The following is a 19,288-nucleotide window of genomic DNA, read 5'->3' on the forward strand; positions in this document are numbered from 1 at the left end:
CCCGGCGCCCTTCCCCCGGCCGATCCACAGCTCCTGTCACTGGGGACGGTCTCCGCAAGCTCCACCCCCACCAGCCCTTGGGTCCTAAGCGCCGGGGACTCTGTAGGCAAGAGCCCCACCCGCCCCACGGGGTCCCGAGCGCCCGGGCAAGACCCTCTGCCCCAGGACCCCTCCGCTTCATTCCTTTCGGCTTCCTCCTTAACTTTATTCCTTTGGGGCTTTGTGTTTTATTAAGTAGATTTTAGGTCTCGATCTTCAAATAAAGACTAAACATTAAATCGAATTGTAGGTTCCTTTAAACAAGAGAGCAATCTCTTCGCGCTGTGGAGAGGCCAGAGCCGGGAGATTTGAAAACGAGCGAGGGGGCTGTTAAGATTAGACAGCCTCCCTTTGGAAGGCTAGGGTGGGAACGGGGCTTCAGCTTCGGCTTTGTGACCCAGGGCAGGTCACCCATCTTCTCTGGACCCTGCTGGGGGTGGGGGGTGGGGTGGGATAATTCCCAAGACTTAAGACGCTGCAGGGAGAATAAACGGGAAAATGAGGAGTCCCAACCTAGCCCATTTCCCTTCTAGTCCCTCAATTCCATCTGCCACTTCTGCCCTTGAGACAGGCGCTCAGCCGTGTCCGAATCTTAGCGATCCCATGGACTGCAGCATGCCAGGCTTCCCTATCTTTTACCACTTCCCAAAGTTCAAATAGCACCTGGGTTTCAGTGGAAGCACTTTCACCTTTCACCGCCACCCTTACCTTCTCTCCCTCTGGCTTTCCCTGGCTCAGTGAATCCAACCTCACTTCCCTCTCTACCCTGCACAGATGTGGCCAGCAGGTTTCTGCCCCTGGACCTTTGCACTTGCTGCTTTCCCTGGGACACTGCCCTCAAATGAATTATCTCATGATTTGCTCCGGCTCCTCCTGAATTCAGCATCATCTCCTGGGGTGACCCTCCCAGAGTACTCAACTCTAAAACCACTTCCCCCTGCATCCTGCAGGAAGGAGGTACCCTTTATTCTTGAAGCTGTGCTTGTCAGGTTCCTCCCTCAGACTGCGTGCCTGAGCGGTTGCTGGCGTTTGTGTCATTCATGTGTTCCATCACTAGGCTCACAGTAAGTGCTCAGTCAATGTATGTGGAATGAATGAATGAATGGGAGATAGCCCATGTTCACTGCCTGGGACTGGTTGATAGATTTCAGGCCCCCTTTGACCTGGCTGAGGAGCCCTCCGTCTGGGAAGACTAAGCTGGAAACAGCTGCACCCCAGCTCTAGGGGGTCAACCCCTGGCCCAAATGGAGGATCAGGACTGGGATGTCCCAGACGGAAAAGGGAGAGGATGAGGAAGGACACTGGGTCACAAGGAATGCCAAGTCACAGCACAGGAGCCTAATGGGGTAGGTATTGGAGAGTAGGGATGGCAGAGGCTGCCAAGGGCAGCCAAGACAGGGCTTCCCCATCTAGCTCCAAGGACCCTCCTGCTGCTAAGTCACTTCAGTTGTGTCTGACTCTATGCGACCCCATAGACGGCAGCCCACCAGGCTCCCCCGTCCCTGGGATTCTCCAGGCAAGAACACTGGAGTGGGTTGCCATTTCCTTCTCCAATTCATGAAAGTGAAGTCGCTCAGTCCTGTCCAACCCTCAGCGACCCCATGGACTGCAGCCTACCGGGCTTCTCCATCCATGGGATTTTCCAGGCAAGAGTACTGGAGTGGGGTGCCATTGCCTTCTCCAAAGGACCCTTCTAGGGCAGAGTAAATCAGACATAGAGAGTGGGAAGGGCTCACTCAGATGGAAGGGTCTAGGGAAATCCCTGTAGGCATGATGATGGAAGACTTCTTGGAGCAGGGGACACTGGAGGTGGGTTTTGAAGGATTAGTAGGAGTTCGCCAGGAGGCTAAGGAAGGGCAGTCCAGGCTGAGGGTAGTCCAAAGAACTGCAGTTAAGTTTGGCCAAATGATAATAAAACAATTACAGAAAACATTTATTGAGCTCTTACTATGTGTTCAAATACTTCCAATAGAAGTCACAATACTCTATGAAGTAGGTGGGATTATTTGCTCCATTTTCATAAGCAATAAATACAAACAGAGGTAATATGCCTTGGCTTTCCTTTGCCTCCATTTTCCAAAGCCTGTCTGCTGGTCACCCGCAGGTGACCAGCTCAGGCTAGCCCTGCCCGCAGCTCACCAGACCATTCTTACCTATCAAAGTCAAGGCCCAAGGTAAGGGGGGAGCCTCCTTAGGCTACCCACTCACCCTCCTGCCTTGGGGAGAAGCATGGCCCCATCTCCTTCAATCTAGCCCCACTGCATAGGCCCAGAGCAGGGTCCTAGGGTGTGGCTGGTTATAGGCTAGGGGCTGCATCCCCTTCATTTAGGGGTCCCTTCAGAAGAACTGTACAAAAAGATCTTCACGACCCAGATAATCACGATGATGTGATCACTGACCTAGAGCCAGACATCCTGGAATGTTAAGTCAAGTGGGCCTTAGAAAGCATCACTACGAACAAAGCTAGTGGAGGTGATGGAATTCCAGTTGAGCTATTTCAAATCCTGAAAGATGATACTGTAAAAGTGCAGCACTCAATATGCCAGCAAATCTGGAAAACTCAGCAGTGGCCACAGGACTGGAAAAGGTCAGTTTTCATTCCAATCCCAAAGAAAGGCAATGCCAAAGAATGCTCAAACTACCGCATAATTGCACTCATCTCACATGCCAGTAAAGTAATACTCAAAATTCTCCAAGCCAGGCTTCAGCAATATGTGAACCGTGAACTTCTTGATGTTCAAGCTGGTTTTAGAAAAGGCAGAGGAACCAGAGATCAAATTGCCAACATCTGCTGGATCATGGAAAAAGCAAGAGAGTTCCAGAAAAAAATCTATTTCTGCCTTATTGATTATGCCAAAGCCTTTGACTTTGTGGATCACAATAAACTGTGGGAAATTCTGAAAGAGATGGGAATACCAGACCACCTGACCTGCCTCTTGAGAAATCTGTATGCAGGTCAGGAAGCAACAGTTAGAACTGGACATGGAACAACAGACTGGTTCCAAATAGGAAAAGGAGTATGTCAAGGCTGTATATTGTCACCCTGCTTATTTAACTTATATGCAGAGTACATCATGAGAAACGCTGGACTGGAAGAAGCACAAGCTGGAATCAAGATTGCCAGGAGAAATATCAATAACCTCAGATATGCAGATGTCACCACCCTTATGGCAGAAAGTGAAGAGGAACTCAAAAGCCTCTTGATGAAAGTGCAAGTGGAGAGTGAAAAAGTTGGCTTAAAACTCAACATTCAGAAAACGAAGATCATGGCATCTGGTCCCATCACTTCATGACAAATAGATGGGGAAACAGTGCAAACAGTGTCAGACTTTATTTTTGGGGGGCTCCAAAGTCACTGCAGATGGTGACTGCAGCCATGAAATTAAAAGATGCTTACTCCTTGGAAGGAAAGCTATGACCAACCTAGATAGCATATTCAAAAGCAGAGACATGACTTTGCCAACAAAGGTCCATCTAGTCAAGGCTATGGTTTTTCCTGTGGTCATGTATGGATGTGAGAGTTGGACTGTGAAGAAGGCTGCGCGCCGAAGAATTGATGCTTTTGAACTGTGGTGTTGGAGAAGACTCTTGAGAGTCCCTTGGACTGCAAGGAGATCCAACCAGTCCATTCTGAAGGAGATCAGCCCTGGGATTTCTTTGGAAGGACTGATGCTAAAGCTGAAACTCCAGTACTTTGGCCACCTCGTGCGAAGAGTTGACTCATTGGAAAAGACTCTGATGCTGGGAGGGATTGGGGGCAGTAGGAGAAGGGGACGACAGCGGATGAGATGGCTGGATGGCATCACTGACTCGATGGACGTGAGTCTGAGTGAACTCTGGGAATTGGTGATGGACAGGGAGGCCTGGCGTGCTGCGATTCATGGGGTCTCGCAAAGAGTTGGACACGACTGAGCAACTGAACTGAACTGAACTTGGCCGTACTGGGACCCAAGAGGACATGACTGGAGGCTACAGAAACCCACATGCCTGGAAACACATACAGATATACACATACATACATACACATGGGTATACATATGCATGGATTCACACAAGCACAGACATCCACTCCTGTGTGTGAACACACCTGGGTTCATACATGAACACATACAGGCACATGTGGGCACAAACAGACATTTGTGGGAACACAGACATACATCCATACCCCCAACTCTCCACCAGCCAGGCCAGGCCTCTTGCTCATGGTGACAGCCTCCCTCAAGGCCTTCTTGCTCCACAGCCCAGTTAGGGGCAAGGCCAGGTGAGGAAGGGAAACAGAAGACCAGGTGTTCATGTCCATAGGTCAATCAGACAAACTGAGGCCAGAAAGTACCACAGTAATCCCACCAGCCCTCTTCTTTAACACTGGCTACTGGATGCTAGGCCCCATGCAGGGAGCTGGAGACCCAGCAGGCCCAAGATAGCCTGCCCTGCTGGGACTTATGGTCCACCCTAGCATTCGGAGAAGGCAGTAGCACCCAACTCCAGTACTCTTGCCTGGAAAATCACATGAATGGAGGAGCCTGGTAGGCTGCAGTCCATGGGGTCGCTAAGAGTCAAACACGACTGAGCGACTTGACTTTCACTTTTCACTTTCATGAATTGGAGAAGTAAATGGCAACCCACTCCAGTGTTCTTGCCTGGAGAATCCCAGGGACGGGGGAGCCTGGTGGGCTGCCGTCTATGGGGTCACACAGAGTCGGACACGACTGACAGCAGCAGCATTGTGGATGGTTCCAGGTATAATGGAAACAAGGTGAGTGGGAGGGGCCTCTCTGAGAATCAGCCGTTGGCATTGGGGGAAGGGAGCCAGCACCTGTTCAGGCCCTGAGGGCAGCAAGGAGTTGGGAAGACAAGGCTCAGAGAGGGTGAGTGAAAGGTTACAGGGTGTCACTGTAAAGAACAAAGGAATGTATGGGCCCTCCACCGACTAGTGATGGACTGGGCCCCATCCAGTGTGTGATGAGAGCCATGGGGGGGTTTTGTGCAGGGGTCGTAGGTCAGACCCAGATGTCCCAAGGATCTCCTGGCAGTGTGGTGAAGGGCCCCTCCCACCTCCCTCATATTCCCATCCCCAGCCAGTCTTTATGGAGGCCCATTAAGCCTGACCTGACAATCATAGTAGTCATTAACAGGTAATAATTACCATCTGGGATTCCTGACTTAACAGCCCAGTCCGGGAGCCACCGGGGTACCCACAGGAGGCTCTGGCAGACGCAGAGGTAAAAACGTAAGCCGCTGCCCGGGGCATGGACGCCCGGGTTCTACTGCATGGATAAGAGCTCAGGCTTGGTCACGCTCTGGCCTCGAGGGCAGGTCACTCCACCTCGCAGAGCCTCAATTTCCCGTCTGTAAAGTCAGGAAATCGGACTCCTGCGATTTAGACCCCACCCTATGAAAAGCAGCAGGATCAAAGCATTTCCAACAACTTCTGACTGGAACCTCCTCTCCCCTCCCCAGCCTTTCTGGGGCAAACACACCGGGGTGGGGGGTGAGCTGGAAACAGACCTGGCCCACAGCCGCAGCGAGCCGCCGGGCACAGCTCCCTTAGGCCCGCACTATGTCCAGTGTGAGGCGCGATAAGGGAGACACAGCATAGTGAAGCGGGAGGCGCCAGGGAGTTATTTATCCATCCGGAGCCCCATCCCCCTCCTCCGGTCTCCGGAGGCCGGCACCGCCCCCTTCCCGCCCGGGGCCCCACGCGCGGACGCGGGGCGGGGCCTCTGGGAGGGCGGGAGCCGGGTGGCCGGGCCCATCACGCCACCCGGGACGTGCCTTGGCGGGAGGCGGCGCTGGGGGCATTGGTCGTACACGGCACTCCTGGGGCGGAGTGACCAGGCCTGAAGCTCGGCCCGCCCCCATGACGTCAACCCACAAGGCAGCGCGCTGTTGTGCCGTTTACCGCGCGTCACCCGGACAACGGCAGTCGGTGGGGGATAAGGGGGGGCGTCATTGACTTGGCCCCACCCCATCATGCAAATGAGAGACGTCACTCGTGCCCAATGGCGAGCGGGGACAGTGAGCTCATCGCGCCGGGCCGAGGCTATAAGGGGGCGCACCGGTTGCGCGGCGCAGGAGCCGCCGCCAGCGGAGGGCCGGGCGCAGCGGCCGCAGCCGGGGAGGGTGCAGGGCCGAGCGGACGGGGGGGGCGCGGGCCCCCGGGCGGCCGCGGCCACTCCCCCCCCGGGCCGGCGCGGCGGGGGAGGCGGAGGATGGAAACACCCTTCTACGGCGATGAAGCGCTGAGCGGCCTGGGCGGCGGCGGCAGTAGCAGTGGCGGCGGTGGCAGCTTCGCGTCCCCGGGTCGTCTGTTCCCCGGGGCGCCCCCGACGGCGGCGGCCGGCAGCATGATGAAGAAGGACGCGCTGACGCTGAGCTTGAGCGAACAGGTGGCGGCAGCTCTCAAGCCCGCGGCCGCGCCGCCCCCGGGCCCCTTGCGCACCGACGGCGCCCCGGGCACGGCGCCCCCCGACGGTCTGCTTGCCTCGCCCGACCTGGGGCTGCTCAAGCTCGCCTCGCCCGAGCTCGAGCGCCTCATCATCCAGTCCAACGGGCTGGTTACCACCACGCCGACGAGCACGCAGTTCCTCTATCCCAAGGTGGCGGCCAGCGAGGAGCAGGAGTTCGCCGAGGGCTTCGTCAAGGCCCTAGAGGACTTACACAAGCAAAACCAGCTGGGCGCGGGCGCGGCCTCCGCTGCAGCCGCCGCCGGGGGACCTTCGGGCACGGCTGCGGGCGCCGCGCCTCCCAGCGAGCTGGCCCCAGCGGCGGCCACGCCCGAGGCGCCCGTCTACGCGAACCTGAGCAGCTACGCGGGCGGCACCGGGAGTGCTGGGGGTGCTGCGACGGTCGCCTTCGCCGCGGAGCCTGTGCCCTTCCCACCGCCGCCACCCCCAGGCACGTTGGGGCCACCGCGCCTGGCCGCGCTCAAGGATGAACCGCAGACGGTGCCCGACGTGCCGAGCTTCGGCGAGAGCCCGCCGCTGTCGCCCATCGACATGGACACGCAAGAGCGCATTAAGGCAGAGCGCAAGCGGCTGCGCAACCGCATCGCTGCCTCCAAGTGCCGCAAGCGCAAGCTGGAGCGCATCTCGCGCCTCGAGGAAAAAGTGAAGACGCTCAAGAGCCAGAACACGGAGCTGGCGTCCACAGCGAGCCTGCTGCGCGAGCAGGTGGCGCAGCTCAAGCAGAAGGTCCTCAGCCACGTCAACAGCGGCTGCCAGCTGCTGCCCCAGCACCAGGTGCCCGCGTACTGAGCCCGCGCACGGGGCGCATGCGCGGCCCCCTCCCAGAGAGGCGGGCTCGCGCGTTGGGGGGAGGGGGGCGTGGGCGCCCCGGACTCGGAGAGGGCGCGGCCCCGGGGACCCCCTCCCCCATGGTGCCAGGACTCGGAGAGGGCGCCTCAGACTCGACAAGCTGGACCCCCTGCTCCCGGGGGGGTGAGCGCATGACCTCCCCTGCCCCGCTCTTGCGCTGCCTTTATCCCGGGCCGCGGTCACCCCGTGTTGCACAAACCCGCGCGTCCTGGCCGCCCCTTTGTACACACCGCCGCCGAAGGAGGCTCCGAGGGGGCGCAGCCTCAAGCCCTGCGCTTCCTTTTTCTTTTACCCTTTTTTTTTTTTTTTTTTTTGACTTTGGAAGAGAGAAGAACAGAGTGTTCGATTCTGCCCTATTTATGTTTCTACTCGGGAACAAACGTTGGTTGTGTGTGTGTGTGTTCTCCTGTGTTGGTTTTTTAAGGAAATGGGAAGAAGAAAAAAAAAAAAAAAGCCCTCCTCCCCTTTCCTCGCTCTCGCTTCCCCTTCCCTTCCATCCCTCCGACACCCCCTCCTCCCGCCCTTTTCCTCTGTTTGTTTTTTTGTTTTGTTTTGCTACGAGTCCACATTCCTGTTTGTAATCCTTGGTTCGCCCGGTGTTGTTTTCAGTAAAGTCTCGTTAACGCCAGCTCGGCTCTTCGCCTCCTTCTTCTCTTGCAGGGGCCTGACAGGGTGGGCGGGGCCTGGCCGGGTCCCATCCGCTCCTGCCTCCTTCTCCTCCCTCCGCCTCTGCTCGGAGGAGGCCGGACTCGGCGTCCGGGAAGAGCCTGCACATCTGGCGCTCAGCGAGCGCCATCTAGGCGCTCCTGGGCGCCGGGCCGACTCCGGTCGGCTTGGGTGGGGGACATTGGGGTTTGCAACCTGCCTTTGGAAATAGCCAGCCCGCGGGTGTCCCCTTTGCGTAGGAGGGACTGCGGGAGGGAAGCGGGGAAGGCAACTCCAGCCCGAGACTGAGTGAAAGGCGGAAACTTGAACTTTCCGGGCTGTTGTCTGCTTGTCTCTAAGATGGGCAGAGCAATCTTAAACTTGTCCCATAAAGTTGTGAGGATTCAGAGAGTTTGTTTACAGAACAGGTCTTGGCTTACAGGTGGTGCTCAATCTAAGCTTGTGTTATCATTTGTTGGATGGGAAACCTGAATCTCAGGACCAGAAGAAAGGCTGTCTTCCCCCAAGCCTGGGGTGTGGGTAGGTTCTGTGGGACCTCCCTGTTAGAGCACTAACTTGAAATCCAGGACTTTTCAAGAACTTTCTGAAACACCCCTCCCCCAACATCCTATTCTCCCGTTTTGAAGAAACTAAGGTTCAGGGAGGTTGAGTGACTGGCTTGAGGTCACATAGCCTTTTTAGGAGCCTGTGCCGGGATGTATGGACCTTGGACCTCTCATCTCCAGAGCCTTGACTTCCAGGTTCCCCTCTTCCCCTGTCTGCTCTGGCCTTTCCTATTGTGGGGGCAAAAGACCCCAGACCTTGGGCTTCTGCCTAATTTGGGGTCCCTAGGGACTTGAGCTTTGGTGGCCAAGGACACAGGGCAAGTGAGTTTTGAACTCCAGTTGTGTATCCAACCCTGCTAGGGAAGGTGGGCAAATAATGCCTGTTTTACAGATAAGGAAACAGATGCAGAGAAGGAAGGCCTTGTGCCCACAGTCCCCCTTGGCCATCAAAAGAGAGGGGCCTCCACTTACAAGTTCATTTTTCCTCCAGGTCACCCTGGCTGCCCACTTTTTAAGGCTTCGAGAGCTGCTTTGGGGTTTGTTTTTTAACCATGTGACCTCTCCTTGGTCCAACCTTCAGGAAGACGTTTCAGGAGAGGGGCCTGGAGAGAGAAGAGGGCTGATAACTGAGCTTGGGGTGTCCACACAGAGGGGACCAAGCAGAGCCATGCCTGGGGGGCAGAGCCTCACTCTTCAGGAGACTTGGGTCCCAGCTTGAATGCCAGCGTGCCGCTGTAACCCTCAGCCACGTTCCCTTCCTGCTCTGGCCTTTACCTCCTATGCTGTGAAAAAGGATGTGTTTCCTGTGTCCAGGTAATGTGTCTCAGGTCAGAAGTTGGAAGTGCTCAGGAGACAAAGAGTAGAGAAAGAGTAGTCAGGCGAGGTGCACCCTGTGCAGCCCCAAACCTATAGAGAAGGGGGGACCCCAGGGAGGTTAAAAAATCTGCTGATGCCCCCTGAGATGTTTTTACTCACAGCACTTCTGACATCAAATGCATGTTTGTTTTATTTCTCCCCATACCAACCAGTTCTCCAACTCCAGACACCAACTGGGTATCCTACAATTCTCTACTGGAATTAGAAGGGGCCACATAGGTGAAGAGTTCAAGACTGCCCCACTTCAGATACTGATCAATCCTAGATTACAACCTGTACTCCTTTATTTTTTAATTAAAAAATTTTTTTACCTATTTATTTATTTTTGGCCTCGCTGAGCATGCTAACCAGGATTTGAACCTGTGCCCCCTGCAGTGGAAGTGCAGCATCCTAACCTTACTGGAGCGCTAAGAAGTTCGCTGCCCCCTGTACTTCTTAACGACTGACTATAAACCCGAGAGTTTCCACTACCCATTCCTCAGGTTCAGTAATTTGCTAAAACAACTCACAGACTATTTCCAGTTGATTATAAAGAAAACAACTCAGGGACATGGAAGAGACCCGCAGGGCAAGGTATGGGGGAGGGGCGGGGAGCTTCCCTGCCCTCTCCAGGTACCTCATCTTCTGAGCATCCCCTGTGTTCACCAATGGGATGAAATCACTGGCATTTGGGGATTAACTCAAAATCCAGCCATCTCCCCTCCCAGGAGGTCTGGGAAGTGGGGGCTGAAACTTAGTAGGAAATGGCAACCCATTCCATTATTCTTGTCTGAAGAATCCCATGGACAGAGGAGCCAGTGGGCTAAGGTCCATGAGGTTGCAAAGAGAAGAGCACTAAATGACTTCGCACAGCACGATCATGCCTTGGTCTTTTTGGAGAACAGCCCCCATTCTGAAGCTATTTAAGTGCTTTGGGCCACTGCTTTTGTTATTAGCATACAAAAGACACATCCCTCCGGAGTTCACCAAAGTTTTAGAAGCTGTGTGCTAAAAACCAAGGACAAAGATCAGATATATCTTGGGACTTATCTGGTGGTCCAGTGGATAAAGACTCCATGCTCAGAGGGCAGGGAACCCAGGTTGGATTCCTGGTCACGGAGCTAGATCCCACATGTGAAAACTAAAAGTTGCATGCTGCAACGAAGACCCTGCACAACCAAAAAAGGATCAAGTGTGTCTTACACCTTCCTGCTAAATGGCAGCATGGGAGCCTTTGACCTCCCTCGAAGGAGCCTCGGGGCTCAGTGGAAGCCCAGTCTTTTTACTAGCCTGTGCCAAGAAGGAGTTTTTGGAAACCACAGATCTGACCCCTCCTTGATACTTTTCTGGAAAAAAGGCTTTGACTGCACTTGGCCCTGGGCATGTGTCTCTTTCCAGGCTCCACCTCCCCACCCAAACTACTGCCTTTCCTTCTGGCCTCAGGGCCTTTGCACAGCTGCCTAGCCTGATACACTTCTTCCCTCAGCCACACAGCTCATCTCCACCTTTCAGCTTCTGCTTGCAGGTGCCCTTACGGGGCTCCATCGGTGCTCTGTGCTTCTACTATTATTGCCTTGGTCACCCTGGATTTGTGTTTGGCTCTCTTAGGGCCTGGATAGGAGCTATCCTGGTGACTGCTGAAACAAAAGACTGACGTTTTGTCCAACTGCCATGTCCCTGGTTTTGCCCAGAACCTCACCCATGGTGTGGAAAAGACAGGGTCTTTGGAGAGGAAGGCTGAGCATCCCCGAAGGCCTCTTGCTTGGATGTCCCCCCAACCCTGCAGGCTCCCCAGGGAGGCCAGCCAGAGGCCTGTGGGCCAGGCTGTGTGGCTTTGGCAGGACTTTGCTGAGCTGAGGCCAAAGTATGTGTCAGCCGGGACCCAGCCAGCAGTGATTCACACCAGGCCTTGGCCCAGCCCCAGGAGGTGACTGGGGATGGTGGCCTCACTTCCCCTTCCAGGACTGTGGCTCAGGGTCAGTGCCCACTTTTGCCAAGCAGTGGTAAGTTGCCAAGGGGCCCTGGACCTGGCACTACCCTAAGGAGCCCCCATCCTCCACAGCGGGAGCCCAGAGCCTGTGCTCCTTTGCTTTAAACCCTCTCATGGCTTCCCTGCACCTTCTCAACAAAACCAAAGCTGCTATCCTCCTCTCTGAAGCCCCACCCTCACTACCCTCCTTTCCCTCTCTCAATGGCTTTAGTGCCTCCATGATCTCTATGGTCTTCCCTGGTGACTCAGACAGTAAAGAATTCTTCCTGCAGTGCGGGACACCTGGGTTTGATCCTTGGGTCAGAAAGATCCCCTGGAGTAGGAAATGGCAAACCACTCCAGTATTCTTGCCTGGAGAATTTCATGGACAGAGGAGCCTGGCAGGCTACAGCCCATGGGGTATAAAGAGTCAGACATGACTGAGCAACTAACGCTTTCACAAGTTCCCTAAACGTGACCAGCTTGTTCTCACCTCAGGGCCTTTGTATGTGCCCTGCCATCCATCTGGGATGCCGTTCTCACAGCTGGCCCCCAGGAATCTCTTTTTCTCTCTCTGTGGGGTTCAGCCCATCCCACCCCCTCTTTGGTTTGTGAAATGATATATTTCCTTCTGAATCCAGTGGGCAAGAAATGTCACAGCCGTTAGCAATTTCTGGCTTCTAACTGTAAATGAGGGCTCCCCAAAGGGGACAAGATCCCTGCGATCCAGCAGCTTTCCCTCATGGTGATTGCTGAGGAGCTGGGTGGTGTGGGGTTGGGGGAGGATGCAAAAAGTAGCCACTCACCACACCTGCCAACAAGGAAACAGGATTTGGCCCCACAGATGGCTGAGGTACATAGGAAAGAAAGCATTTCAGTGAGCCCAGAGGCTTACATCTTTTACATAGTGCGCTAAATTCCTTAACTTGATACCTGATTTTTCTTACTTCACAATAATCTTTGATGTTCTGACTACTTGCTCCCTTTGTTGCAAACTTGGATATAGCCTGATTCCCCCTCCAGCCTCCTTGGAGCAGTTTTCTCAGCGCTCCTGAGAAGTTGGCTCCCGGGCTTGGTGTCCTTAACACTCCTACCAAATAGAACAATTCTCTATTTACAGGTTGTGACTATCTTTTAGTCGACAGGTTCCTTCCTAACAGTTTCACATCCCCTAAATTATTTGAGTTGTTTGTGTCCCCAACACAAGGGTCCCAGCACAGAGTAGGTGTTCAGGAAATGCCCAAGGGATGAGAGAGACTGAGGCCATCTCCGGACACACGAAGGGGGAGAATTTGGGGTCCCCTCTGTGCTCAGAGCCCTAACTTTTATATTTGGGATGGGCAGGCAAGGTGCAGCAACCACCATACCCTTCAGCCCTGACCTGGGTCCTGTCCCCTCCCCCATCCCACTGAGTCAGCCTTCTAGAATCCCCTCCCATCAGGAACTGGTAGGGATTGGCCAGAACCTGGCTGTGAGTCACAAAGCCACCCTGATACCAGCGCCCCAAGGCTGGCCATTCAGGCTGGTGGGTTCAGCTTCAAGGGCAGGTGAGTGAGGCTGGTGGTGGGCTTAGTAAGGGTGGGTATGTGGAGACCTGGTCATTCTCCCAAGGCCCCCAGGGCCTTCAGGGTCCTCCTGGGCCTTCCAGGCTGCTCTGAGAGGTGGGACAGCCCCTCACAGCGAAGGCGCAAGGGGCCCCCAAAGGCCTGATGGTGAGTTTGTCTGCCTTGGGCACCCAGCCTGGAGAGCCTATCGCATTTTCTTGGGAACCTGGGAAGGTGGTCTTTGCTCAGGTGACATTTAATGGAGACCCAGAAGGGTTTACTCAGAATTGCCCAACTGGCCACTCAGCTCATGTGTCTGCGGCTATTACTCCTTCTCATTTCTCGACATCCTGTTTCTGTCACCCTGTCCTTCCTTTGTCTCGTTCTGATTGAGTTTATGGAACAGGCTGAATCATGCGGTTGAGGAAACCTCAGAACCTGAGATGGACCAATTCAGATCCTGAAGTTTCCGTCTCCAAGTTCTGAATGGTGGACCACATTCATCCATCCATCTGTTGGTCCATCCATGTATCCATCCTTCCGTTCATTCTTCCACTTATCCATAAATCTCTCTGTTTTAAGAAAATATTTATTTGGCTGTGCTGGGTCTTAACTGCGGCACTCAGGATCTCCGTCTTCCTTGTGGCATGTAGGATCTTTAGCTGAGGCATGCACACCCATAGTTGTGGCGTGTGGGATCTAGTTTCCCAAACAGGGATCCATTCCCGGGCCCTCTGCATTGGGAGCACAGAGTCTCAGTCACTGGACCACCAGGGAAGTGTCCCCATAAATATATCTGGGACACCTACTATATGTACTGTTCTAGACACTGGGACTCAAAAGCAGACAAAGGGCCCTACCTGATGATCAGCTCCCAGTCTAATGGGGGAGGCAAATAAGAAACGATATAAAGAAGTAAGTCATGGTATGTTGGTTTCTCTGGACCTTCGTTTCCTCCTCTGTGACATGCAGACAGCGACCGTGCAGACCCCCAGGGGATCCAGCCTCAGGCCAGTTTGCTGTTATGAGTCAGTTCCCACTGATGCCCATTGTGCCTGGGCCTGGCCCATCTTGGGGCCAGATATTCAGACCATCACACAAGTGAAGTCAAAATGTCTAGTGGGAAAGGAGGTGGTGCTTGGGTCTTTGAAAACAAATTGATTGTGATCATCTCTGTCTTAAGGTATTTAGTCCATTACCATCTCAGTGATTTATATGATTGAATTTAAATATACCATTTTACTAGTGTTCTTTCTGTGGTCTGAATTTTATTCCTCCATTCCCTCTTCTGCCTTTTTTTTTTATTATTTGAATCATTTTTAGAATTCTATTTTAAATTCTACTGCCTTTTTTTTCCTTTTTAGGGGCTGCTAAAGGAATTGTAATCCTTAACAAACATTAAGTGATAACTGAATTAGAGTTACTGTTGTTCTACTTCATCTAAAATGTAAAAATTTTCCAACCGTATAGATCCTTTTACCCTCAACATTGTTGTTTATTCTCTACTTTTCATGTGAAATACATCTGCTGCTGCTAAGTCACTTCAGTCGTGTCTGACTCTGTGCGACCCCATAGACGGCCTCCTACCAGGCTCCTCTGTCTCTGGGATTCTCCAGGCAAGAACACTGGAGTGGGGTGCCATTGCCTTCTCCGGTGAAATACATCTACATAGATTATAGATGCTGCAAGACCATGTCTTAATCTTTGCTTATACTGCCATATGTGGTTTTTTTTCAAAGATGAAAATAATAGTCTTTCCTTTTTATGTGGGTATCTGTTATCCCTTATGTATTCTTCATTTCTCCCCAGATATGTCTCCCTCAAGTATGATTCTCCTTCAATTTGAAGAAGTTTCTTAGCATTTCTGCTCTAAAATCCTTGTCTGATAATTACAAGAACTTGGCCTCTTGGGGTCACACTCCATTGATAAACTTTTCTCATGAGAATGTTTCATTTTCTTGAGTTTATTCAAACTCATTTGTTGCCATTTTGGATTATATCCTAGACACTGCAAATGTTAAGTTGCGGACACTCTGGATACTGTCATCGTCTTCCAAAAGTATGGGTATTTTTGTTTTAGCAGGATAGCAACTTGGACTCTTTACTACATGCATCGCAAACTTTTTTCCTAGTCTCTTGTACTTTGGCCTTATTTATGGCATCATTAGTCATATGCCTTTTTTTTTTTTTTGGTCTTTATGATGTCAAACATGTCTATCTTTTTCAAAGCTTTTGGGTTTCCTATTTAGTTTCTTAAGAGCTCACTGACTTATACACACATAATAATAAATATTCTTATAATTTTTTAATCCATCTGAAATTTTTAGAATATGGTATGAGGTAGAGGTCCAAGCATATGTTCTTGCAGATAGATTGCCCTGTACCATTTATTTAAACACAGACTTTCCCTCTCCTGAGCTGAAATACATTATATCATTGGTATTTTGGTACAATGGTATTAATTTCTGGTTTCATTTTTCTGGCCCACTGGTCTGTTTCTCTAGTCACAGATGTGAACCATACTGTGATGACGATGGCTTTTAAGTCTATACATCTGACGGGTCACCGTTTTCTTATTACTGTTATTTTTTCTGATCTTTTTGGCTACTCTCACTTACTCTTCCATCTGAATACTGAAATTATTTCAGTATTTCCAAAACACTCCACATTGAGATTCTAATCGGACATGAATTATAGGCTGTGAATTGTGACATTGTGTAATAATTGTTATAGGAATTCTTTCTTTCTGCTGGTGGTACATCAGGTGCTAGGGTGCCTGTAGTTTGTAACTTGCATTTTTCATTTAATGTATGCTCTGATTATTTGCTTACCTCATTACATATTCCTCAAAATCACTTAAGAGTATTTTGGCTTCTGTATGAAGGTGATGCAGAGAGAAAAGCCTCCAAGAGATCTTTTGTCTCTTTTCCTCGCCTTCATATAACTCCTTAGGCTTTTGTGTAATATTTGTTCCTGTGAATTGTAGAGTTTTGGACATCACTATGAATTTTTTTTTCTCATTTCCATTTGCAGCTCGTTTTTTTGTATGCAGCCATGTGCCTTAGGATGATGGGATATATATATATACATACATGTGTTCTGTATGTGTATACAGATCTGCTTTTAAAAATTAGAATCTCTTGGATCTTCTAATTGAGAATTCCTGCTAAGCTCTCTTTTCAAACATTTACACTGATTGTCCAAGTCCTTGTTATCTTGCTTTTGCTATGATTACCAAAAATAATGATACCCACAGCAAGGGTGGGCAACATCTTTCTCCTTCCTTTAGCAAAAATGACTTTAGAATTTCAATGTAAAAATGGCATTTGTTATGGTTTTGTGGTTAGACTTACCATTTTTAGGTGCTATCTTATCTATTTTTAAAAATATTTATTATAAATAGCTATGGATTGAGGAAAATGCTTTGGGGTGCTATTTGGAAAACGATATGGCTATCTTTTAAAGTCCTAGATGTAATGAATTACCTTGGGAATCTAAAGATACTGAACTAATGTTACATCTTTAGAATAAATCCTACTTGGGTATAGTATTATTCTTCTGATAACTGGTCTTTTCTTTTTAGAGTATTTGCATCATATCTGTTGGTGAGAGCTAGACTTTGATAACATTTTTCTTTTTTCTTCTTTTTTAAAAAGGAAATTACAAAGTTTTTCTTTTCCTTTTTTTATGGTAACTGGTGCCTCAGACAGTAAAGCATCTACCTGCACTGCGGAAGACCCTGGTTCGATCCCTGAGTCAGGAAGATCCCCTGGAGAAGGAAACGGCAACCCACTCCAGTACTCTAGCCTAGAAAACTCCATGGATGGAGGAGCCTGGTGGGCTACAGTCCATGGGGTCGCAAAGAGTGGCCCACGACTGAGCGACTTTTCTTTCTTTCTTTCTTTCTTTTTTTATGAGTTGGTTTGTTTTTGAGGTATAGTTTTCTTTTTAAAGAAAAGTTTTCCCCCAGTTTTATTGAAATATAATTGACATACAGCACTGTGTAAATTTAAGGTGTATGGCATAATGACTTACATACATCATGAAATAATGATCACAAGAAGTTTCATGAACATTGGGACTTCCCTGGTGGTCCAGCAGTTAAGTCTCTGAGCTCCCAATGCAGGGGGTGCTGATTTGATCTCTGGTTATAGCTCAATTGGTAAAGAATAAGCCTGCAATGCAGGAGACCCCGGTTTGATTCATGGGTTGGCAAGATCCGTTGGAGAAGGGAAAGGCTACACACTCCAGTATCCTGGCCTGGAGAATTCCATGGACTGTATAGAACATGCGGTTGCAAAGATTTGGACATGCAATGGCACCCCACTCCAGTACTTTTGGCTAGAAAATCCCATGGACAAAGGAGCCTGGTAGGCTGCAGTCCATGGGGTTGCTAGAGTCGGACACGACTGATCGACTTCACTTTCACTTTTCACTTTCATGCATTGGAGAAGGAGCTGGCAACCCACTCCAGTGTTCTTGCCTGGAGAATCCCAGGGACGGGGAAGCCTGGTGGGCTGCCGTCGATGGGGTCGCGCAGAGTCGGACACGACTGAAGCGACTTAGCAGCAGCAGCAGCAAGGCGACTTCCACTTGCACTTGGAGGATTAATCCCACGTGCTGCAAGTCATGGCCTTAAATAAATAAATAAATATATAAAAGAAAAAAATGTTTAGTGAACATCCATCATCTCATATAGATACAAAATAAAAGAAAAAGAAAATTATTTTCCCTTGTGATGATAACTCAGAATTCACTCTCTTAAATCTTTCATATACAACATACAACAGTATTTTTAAATCATGTTGTACATTACATCCCTAATATATATTTATCTTATAGCTGGAAGTATGTACCTTTTGACTGTCTTCATCCACTTCCCCCTCTCCCTACCCCACTCCCTCCGGTAACCGCAAATCTGATCTCTCTTCCTATGAGTTCATTTGTTTGTTTTTGGCTGCACCCACAAGGCACGTGGGATTTTAGTTTCCCGACCAGGGATTGAACCCGAGATCCCTGCAGTGGAAGTGTGGAGTCTTAACCACTGGACCACCAGAGAAGTCCATGTTTGTTTGTTTTTGAAGTGTAATCGACACACGGTGTTAAGTTAGTTACTGGTTTACAATTTAGTAATCTGATGTTTCTGTGCATTAAACCATGATCACCACGTAACACTGTTTTAAAATATTCCATCATTCTTTCTATGTTTGAGTGAAGGAGTGAGGGAGGCCAGGTCCCCACATCATATCCTCCTGCCGGCTTGACTAAAAGGCCAAATTCTAATTTTTTAAGTTAAATTTTGTTTATTAAAGTACCCCTTGAGACTACTCCTCACACACACACACACAGACACACACACACACAATCACTTGTCAATTTAATGTTTATCCTTCCAGATTTTTTAATGTCTATTCCAGTGTGTGTGTGTTGTGTGTGTTTGTATGGGCTATTTTTTTAAAAGTCAAGTCCTGGGACCTCCCTGGTGGTCCAGTGGTTAAGAATCCACCTTCCAACAGACGGGATGTGGGCTTGATCCTGATCGGGAAACTAAGATCCCATATGCCACGGGGGCAGCTGAGGCGGCACACCGCAGCTACTTAGCCCACATGCCGTAAGTAGAGAAGAGCCTGCCCACCACTGCTAAGACCTGATGCAGCCAAGCACATGAATAAAAGAAAAAGGTCAAGTCCTGTGCACTTGTTGTTTATAACTTGCATTTTTCATTTAAGGTATGCTCTGATTATTTGCTTATCTCCTTACATATTCCTCATCATCACTTATGAGTATTTTGGCCTCTATATGAAGGTGATGCAAAGAGAAAAGCCAGGCCATATTTTCACAATCCAAAGAAACCTACGTGACTGGCTTCCCAAGCCCCCCCATGTCCCCTCTCAATCACCTCATTTCTGTATTTATTTTATTTCTTGGCTGTGATGGGTCTCCCTTGCTACACACTGGCTTTCTCTAGTTGCCGTGAGCAGGGGCTGCTCTCTGTTGTGACGCGAGGACTTCTCATCGCGGCGGCTCCTCTTGTTGTGGAGCACAGGCTCTAACTGTGCGGGTTTCAGCAGTTGTGGCACACAGGCTTAGTTGCTCCTTGGCATGTGGGAGCTTCCGGGACCAGGGGTCAAACCCGTGTCCCTTACCTTTCAACGTGGATTTTTAACCACTGGATCACCAGGGAAGCCCCTGTCTAGACTTTCAATAGCAGAGCTTAATTACTTCTCTTCTCTTTTGTATGTCCTATAACTGGAGTAACCAATTTGTCATCTTTTATGTTCAGCTTCTTTCACTCAAAACAATGTATGTGAGATTCCTCTATACTGTTGACCGCTTTCTCACTGACATGTCAAA

General features: G+C 50.4%; 1 protein-coding gene across 1 annotated transcript; it reads left to right on the forward strand.

Moving 5' to 3' along the window:
* The first annotated feature begins 5,764 nt into the window (after nt 1-5,764).
* On the forward strand, nt 5,765-7,983 carry JUND (JunD proto-oncogene, AP-1 transcription factor subunit). Its single transcript, XM_055541350.1, has one exon. The coding sequence runs from the start codon at nt 6,042-6,044 to the stop codon at nt 7,293-7,295; it is 1,254 nt and encodes a 417-aa protein (XP_055397325.1). The 5' UTR covers nt 5,765-6,041; the 3' UTR covers nt 7,296-7,983.
* Nucleotides 7,984-19,288: the final 11,305 nt, after the last annotated feature.

This window comes from Bubalus kerabau, chromosome 1, assembly GCF_029407905.1.
Source record: "Bubalus kerabau isolate K-KA32 ecotype Philippines breed swamp buffalo chromosome 1, PCC_UOA_SB_1v2, whole genome shotgun sequence".
In the NCBI taxonomy this organism is placed as follows: Eukaryota; Metazoa; Chordata; class Mammalia; order Artiodactyla; family Bovidae; genus Bubalus; species Bubalus kerabau.

What these genes read in the sequence shown, in the direction of transcription:
- JUND (XM_055541350.1), top strand. Translation starts at nt 6,042, where the DNA reads ATGGCGAGCGGGGACAGTGAGCTCATCGCGCCGGGCCGAGGCTATAAG.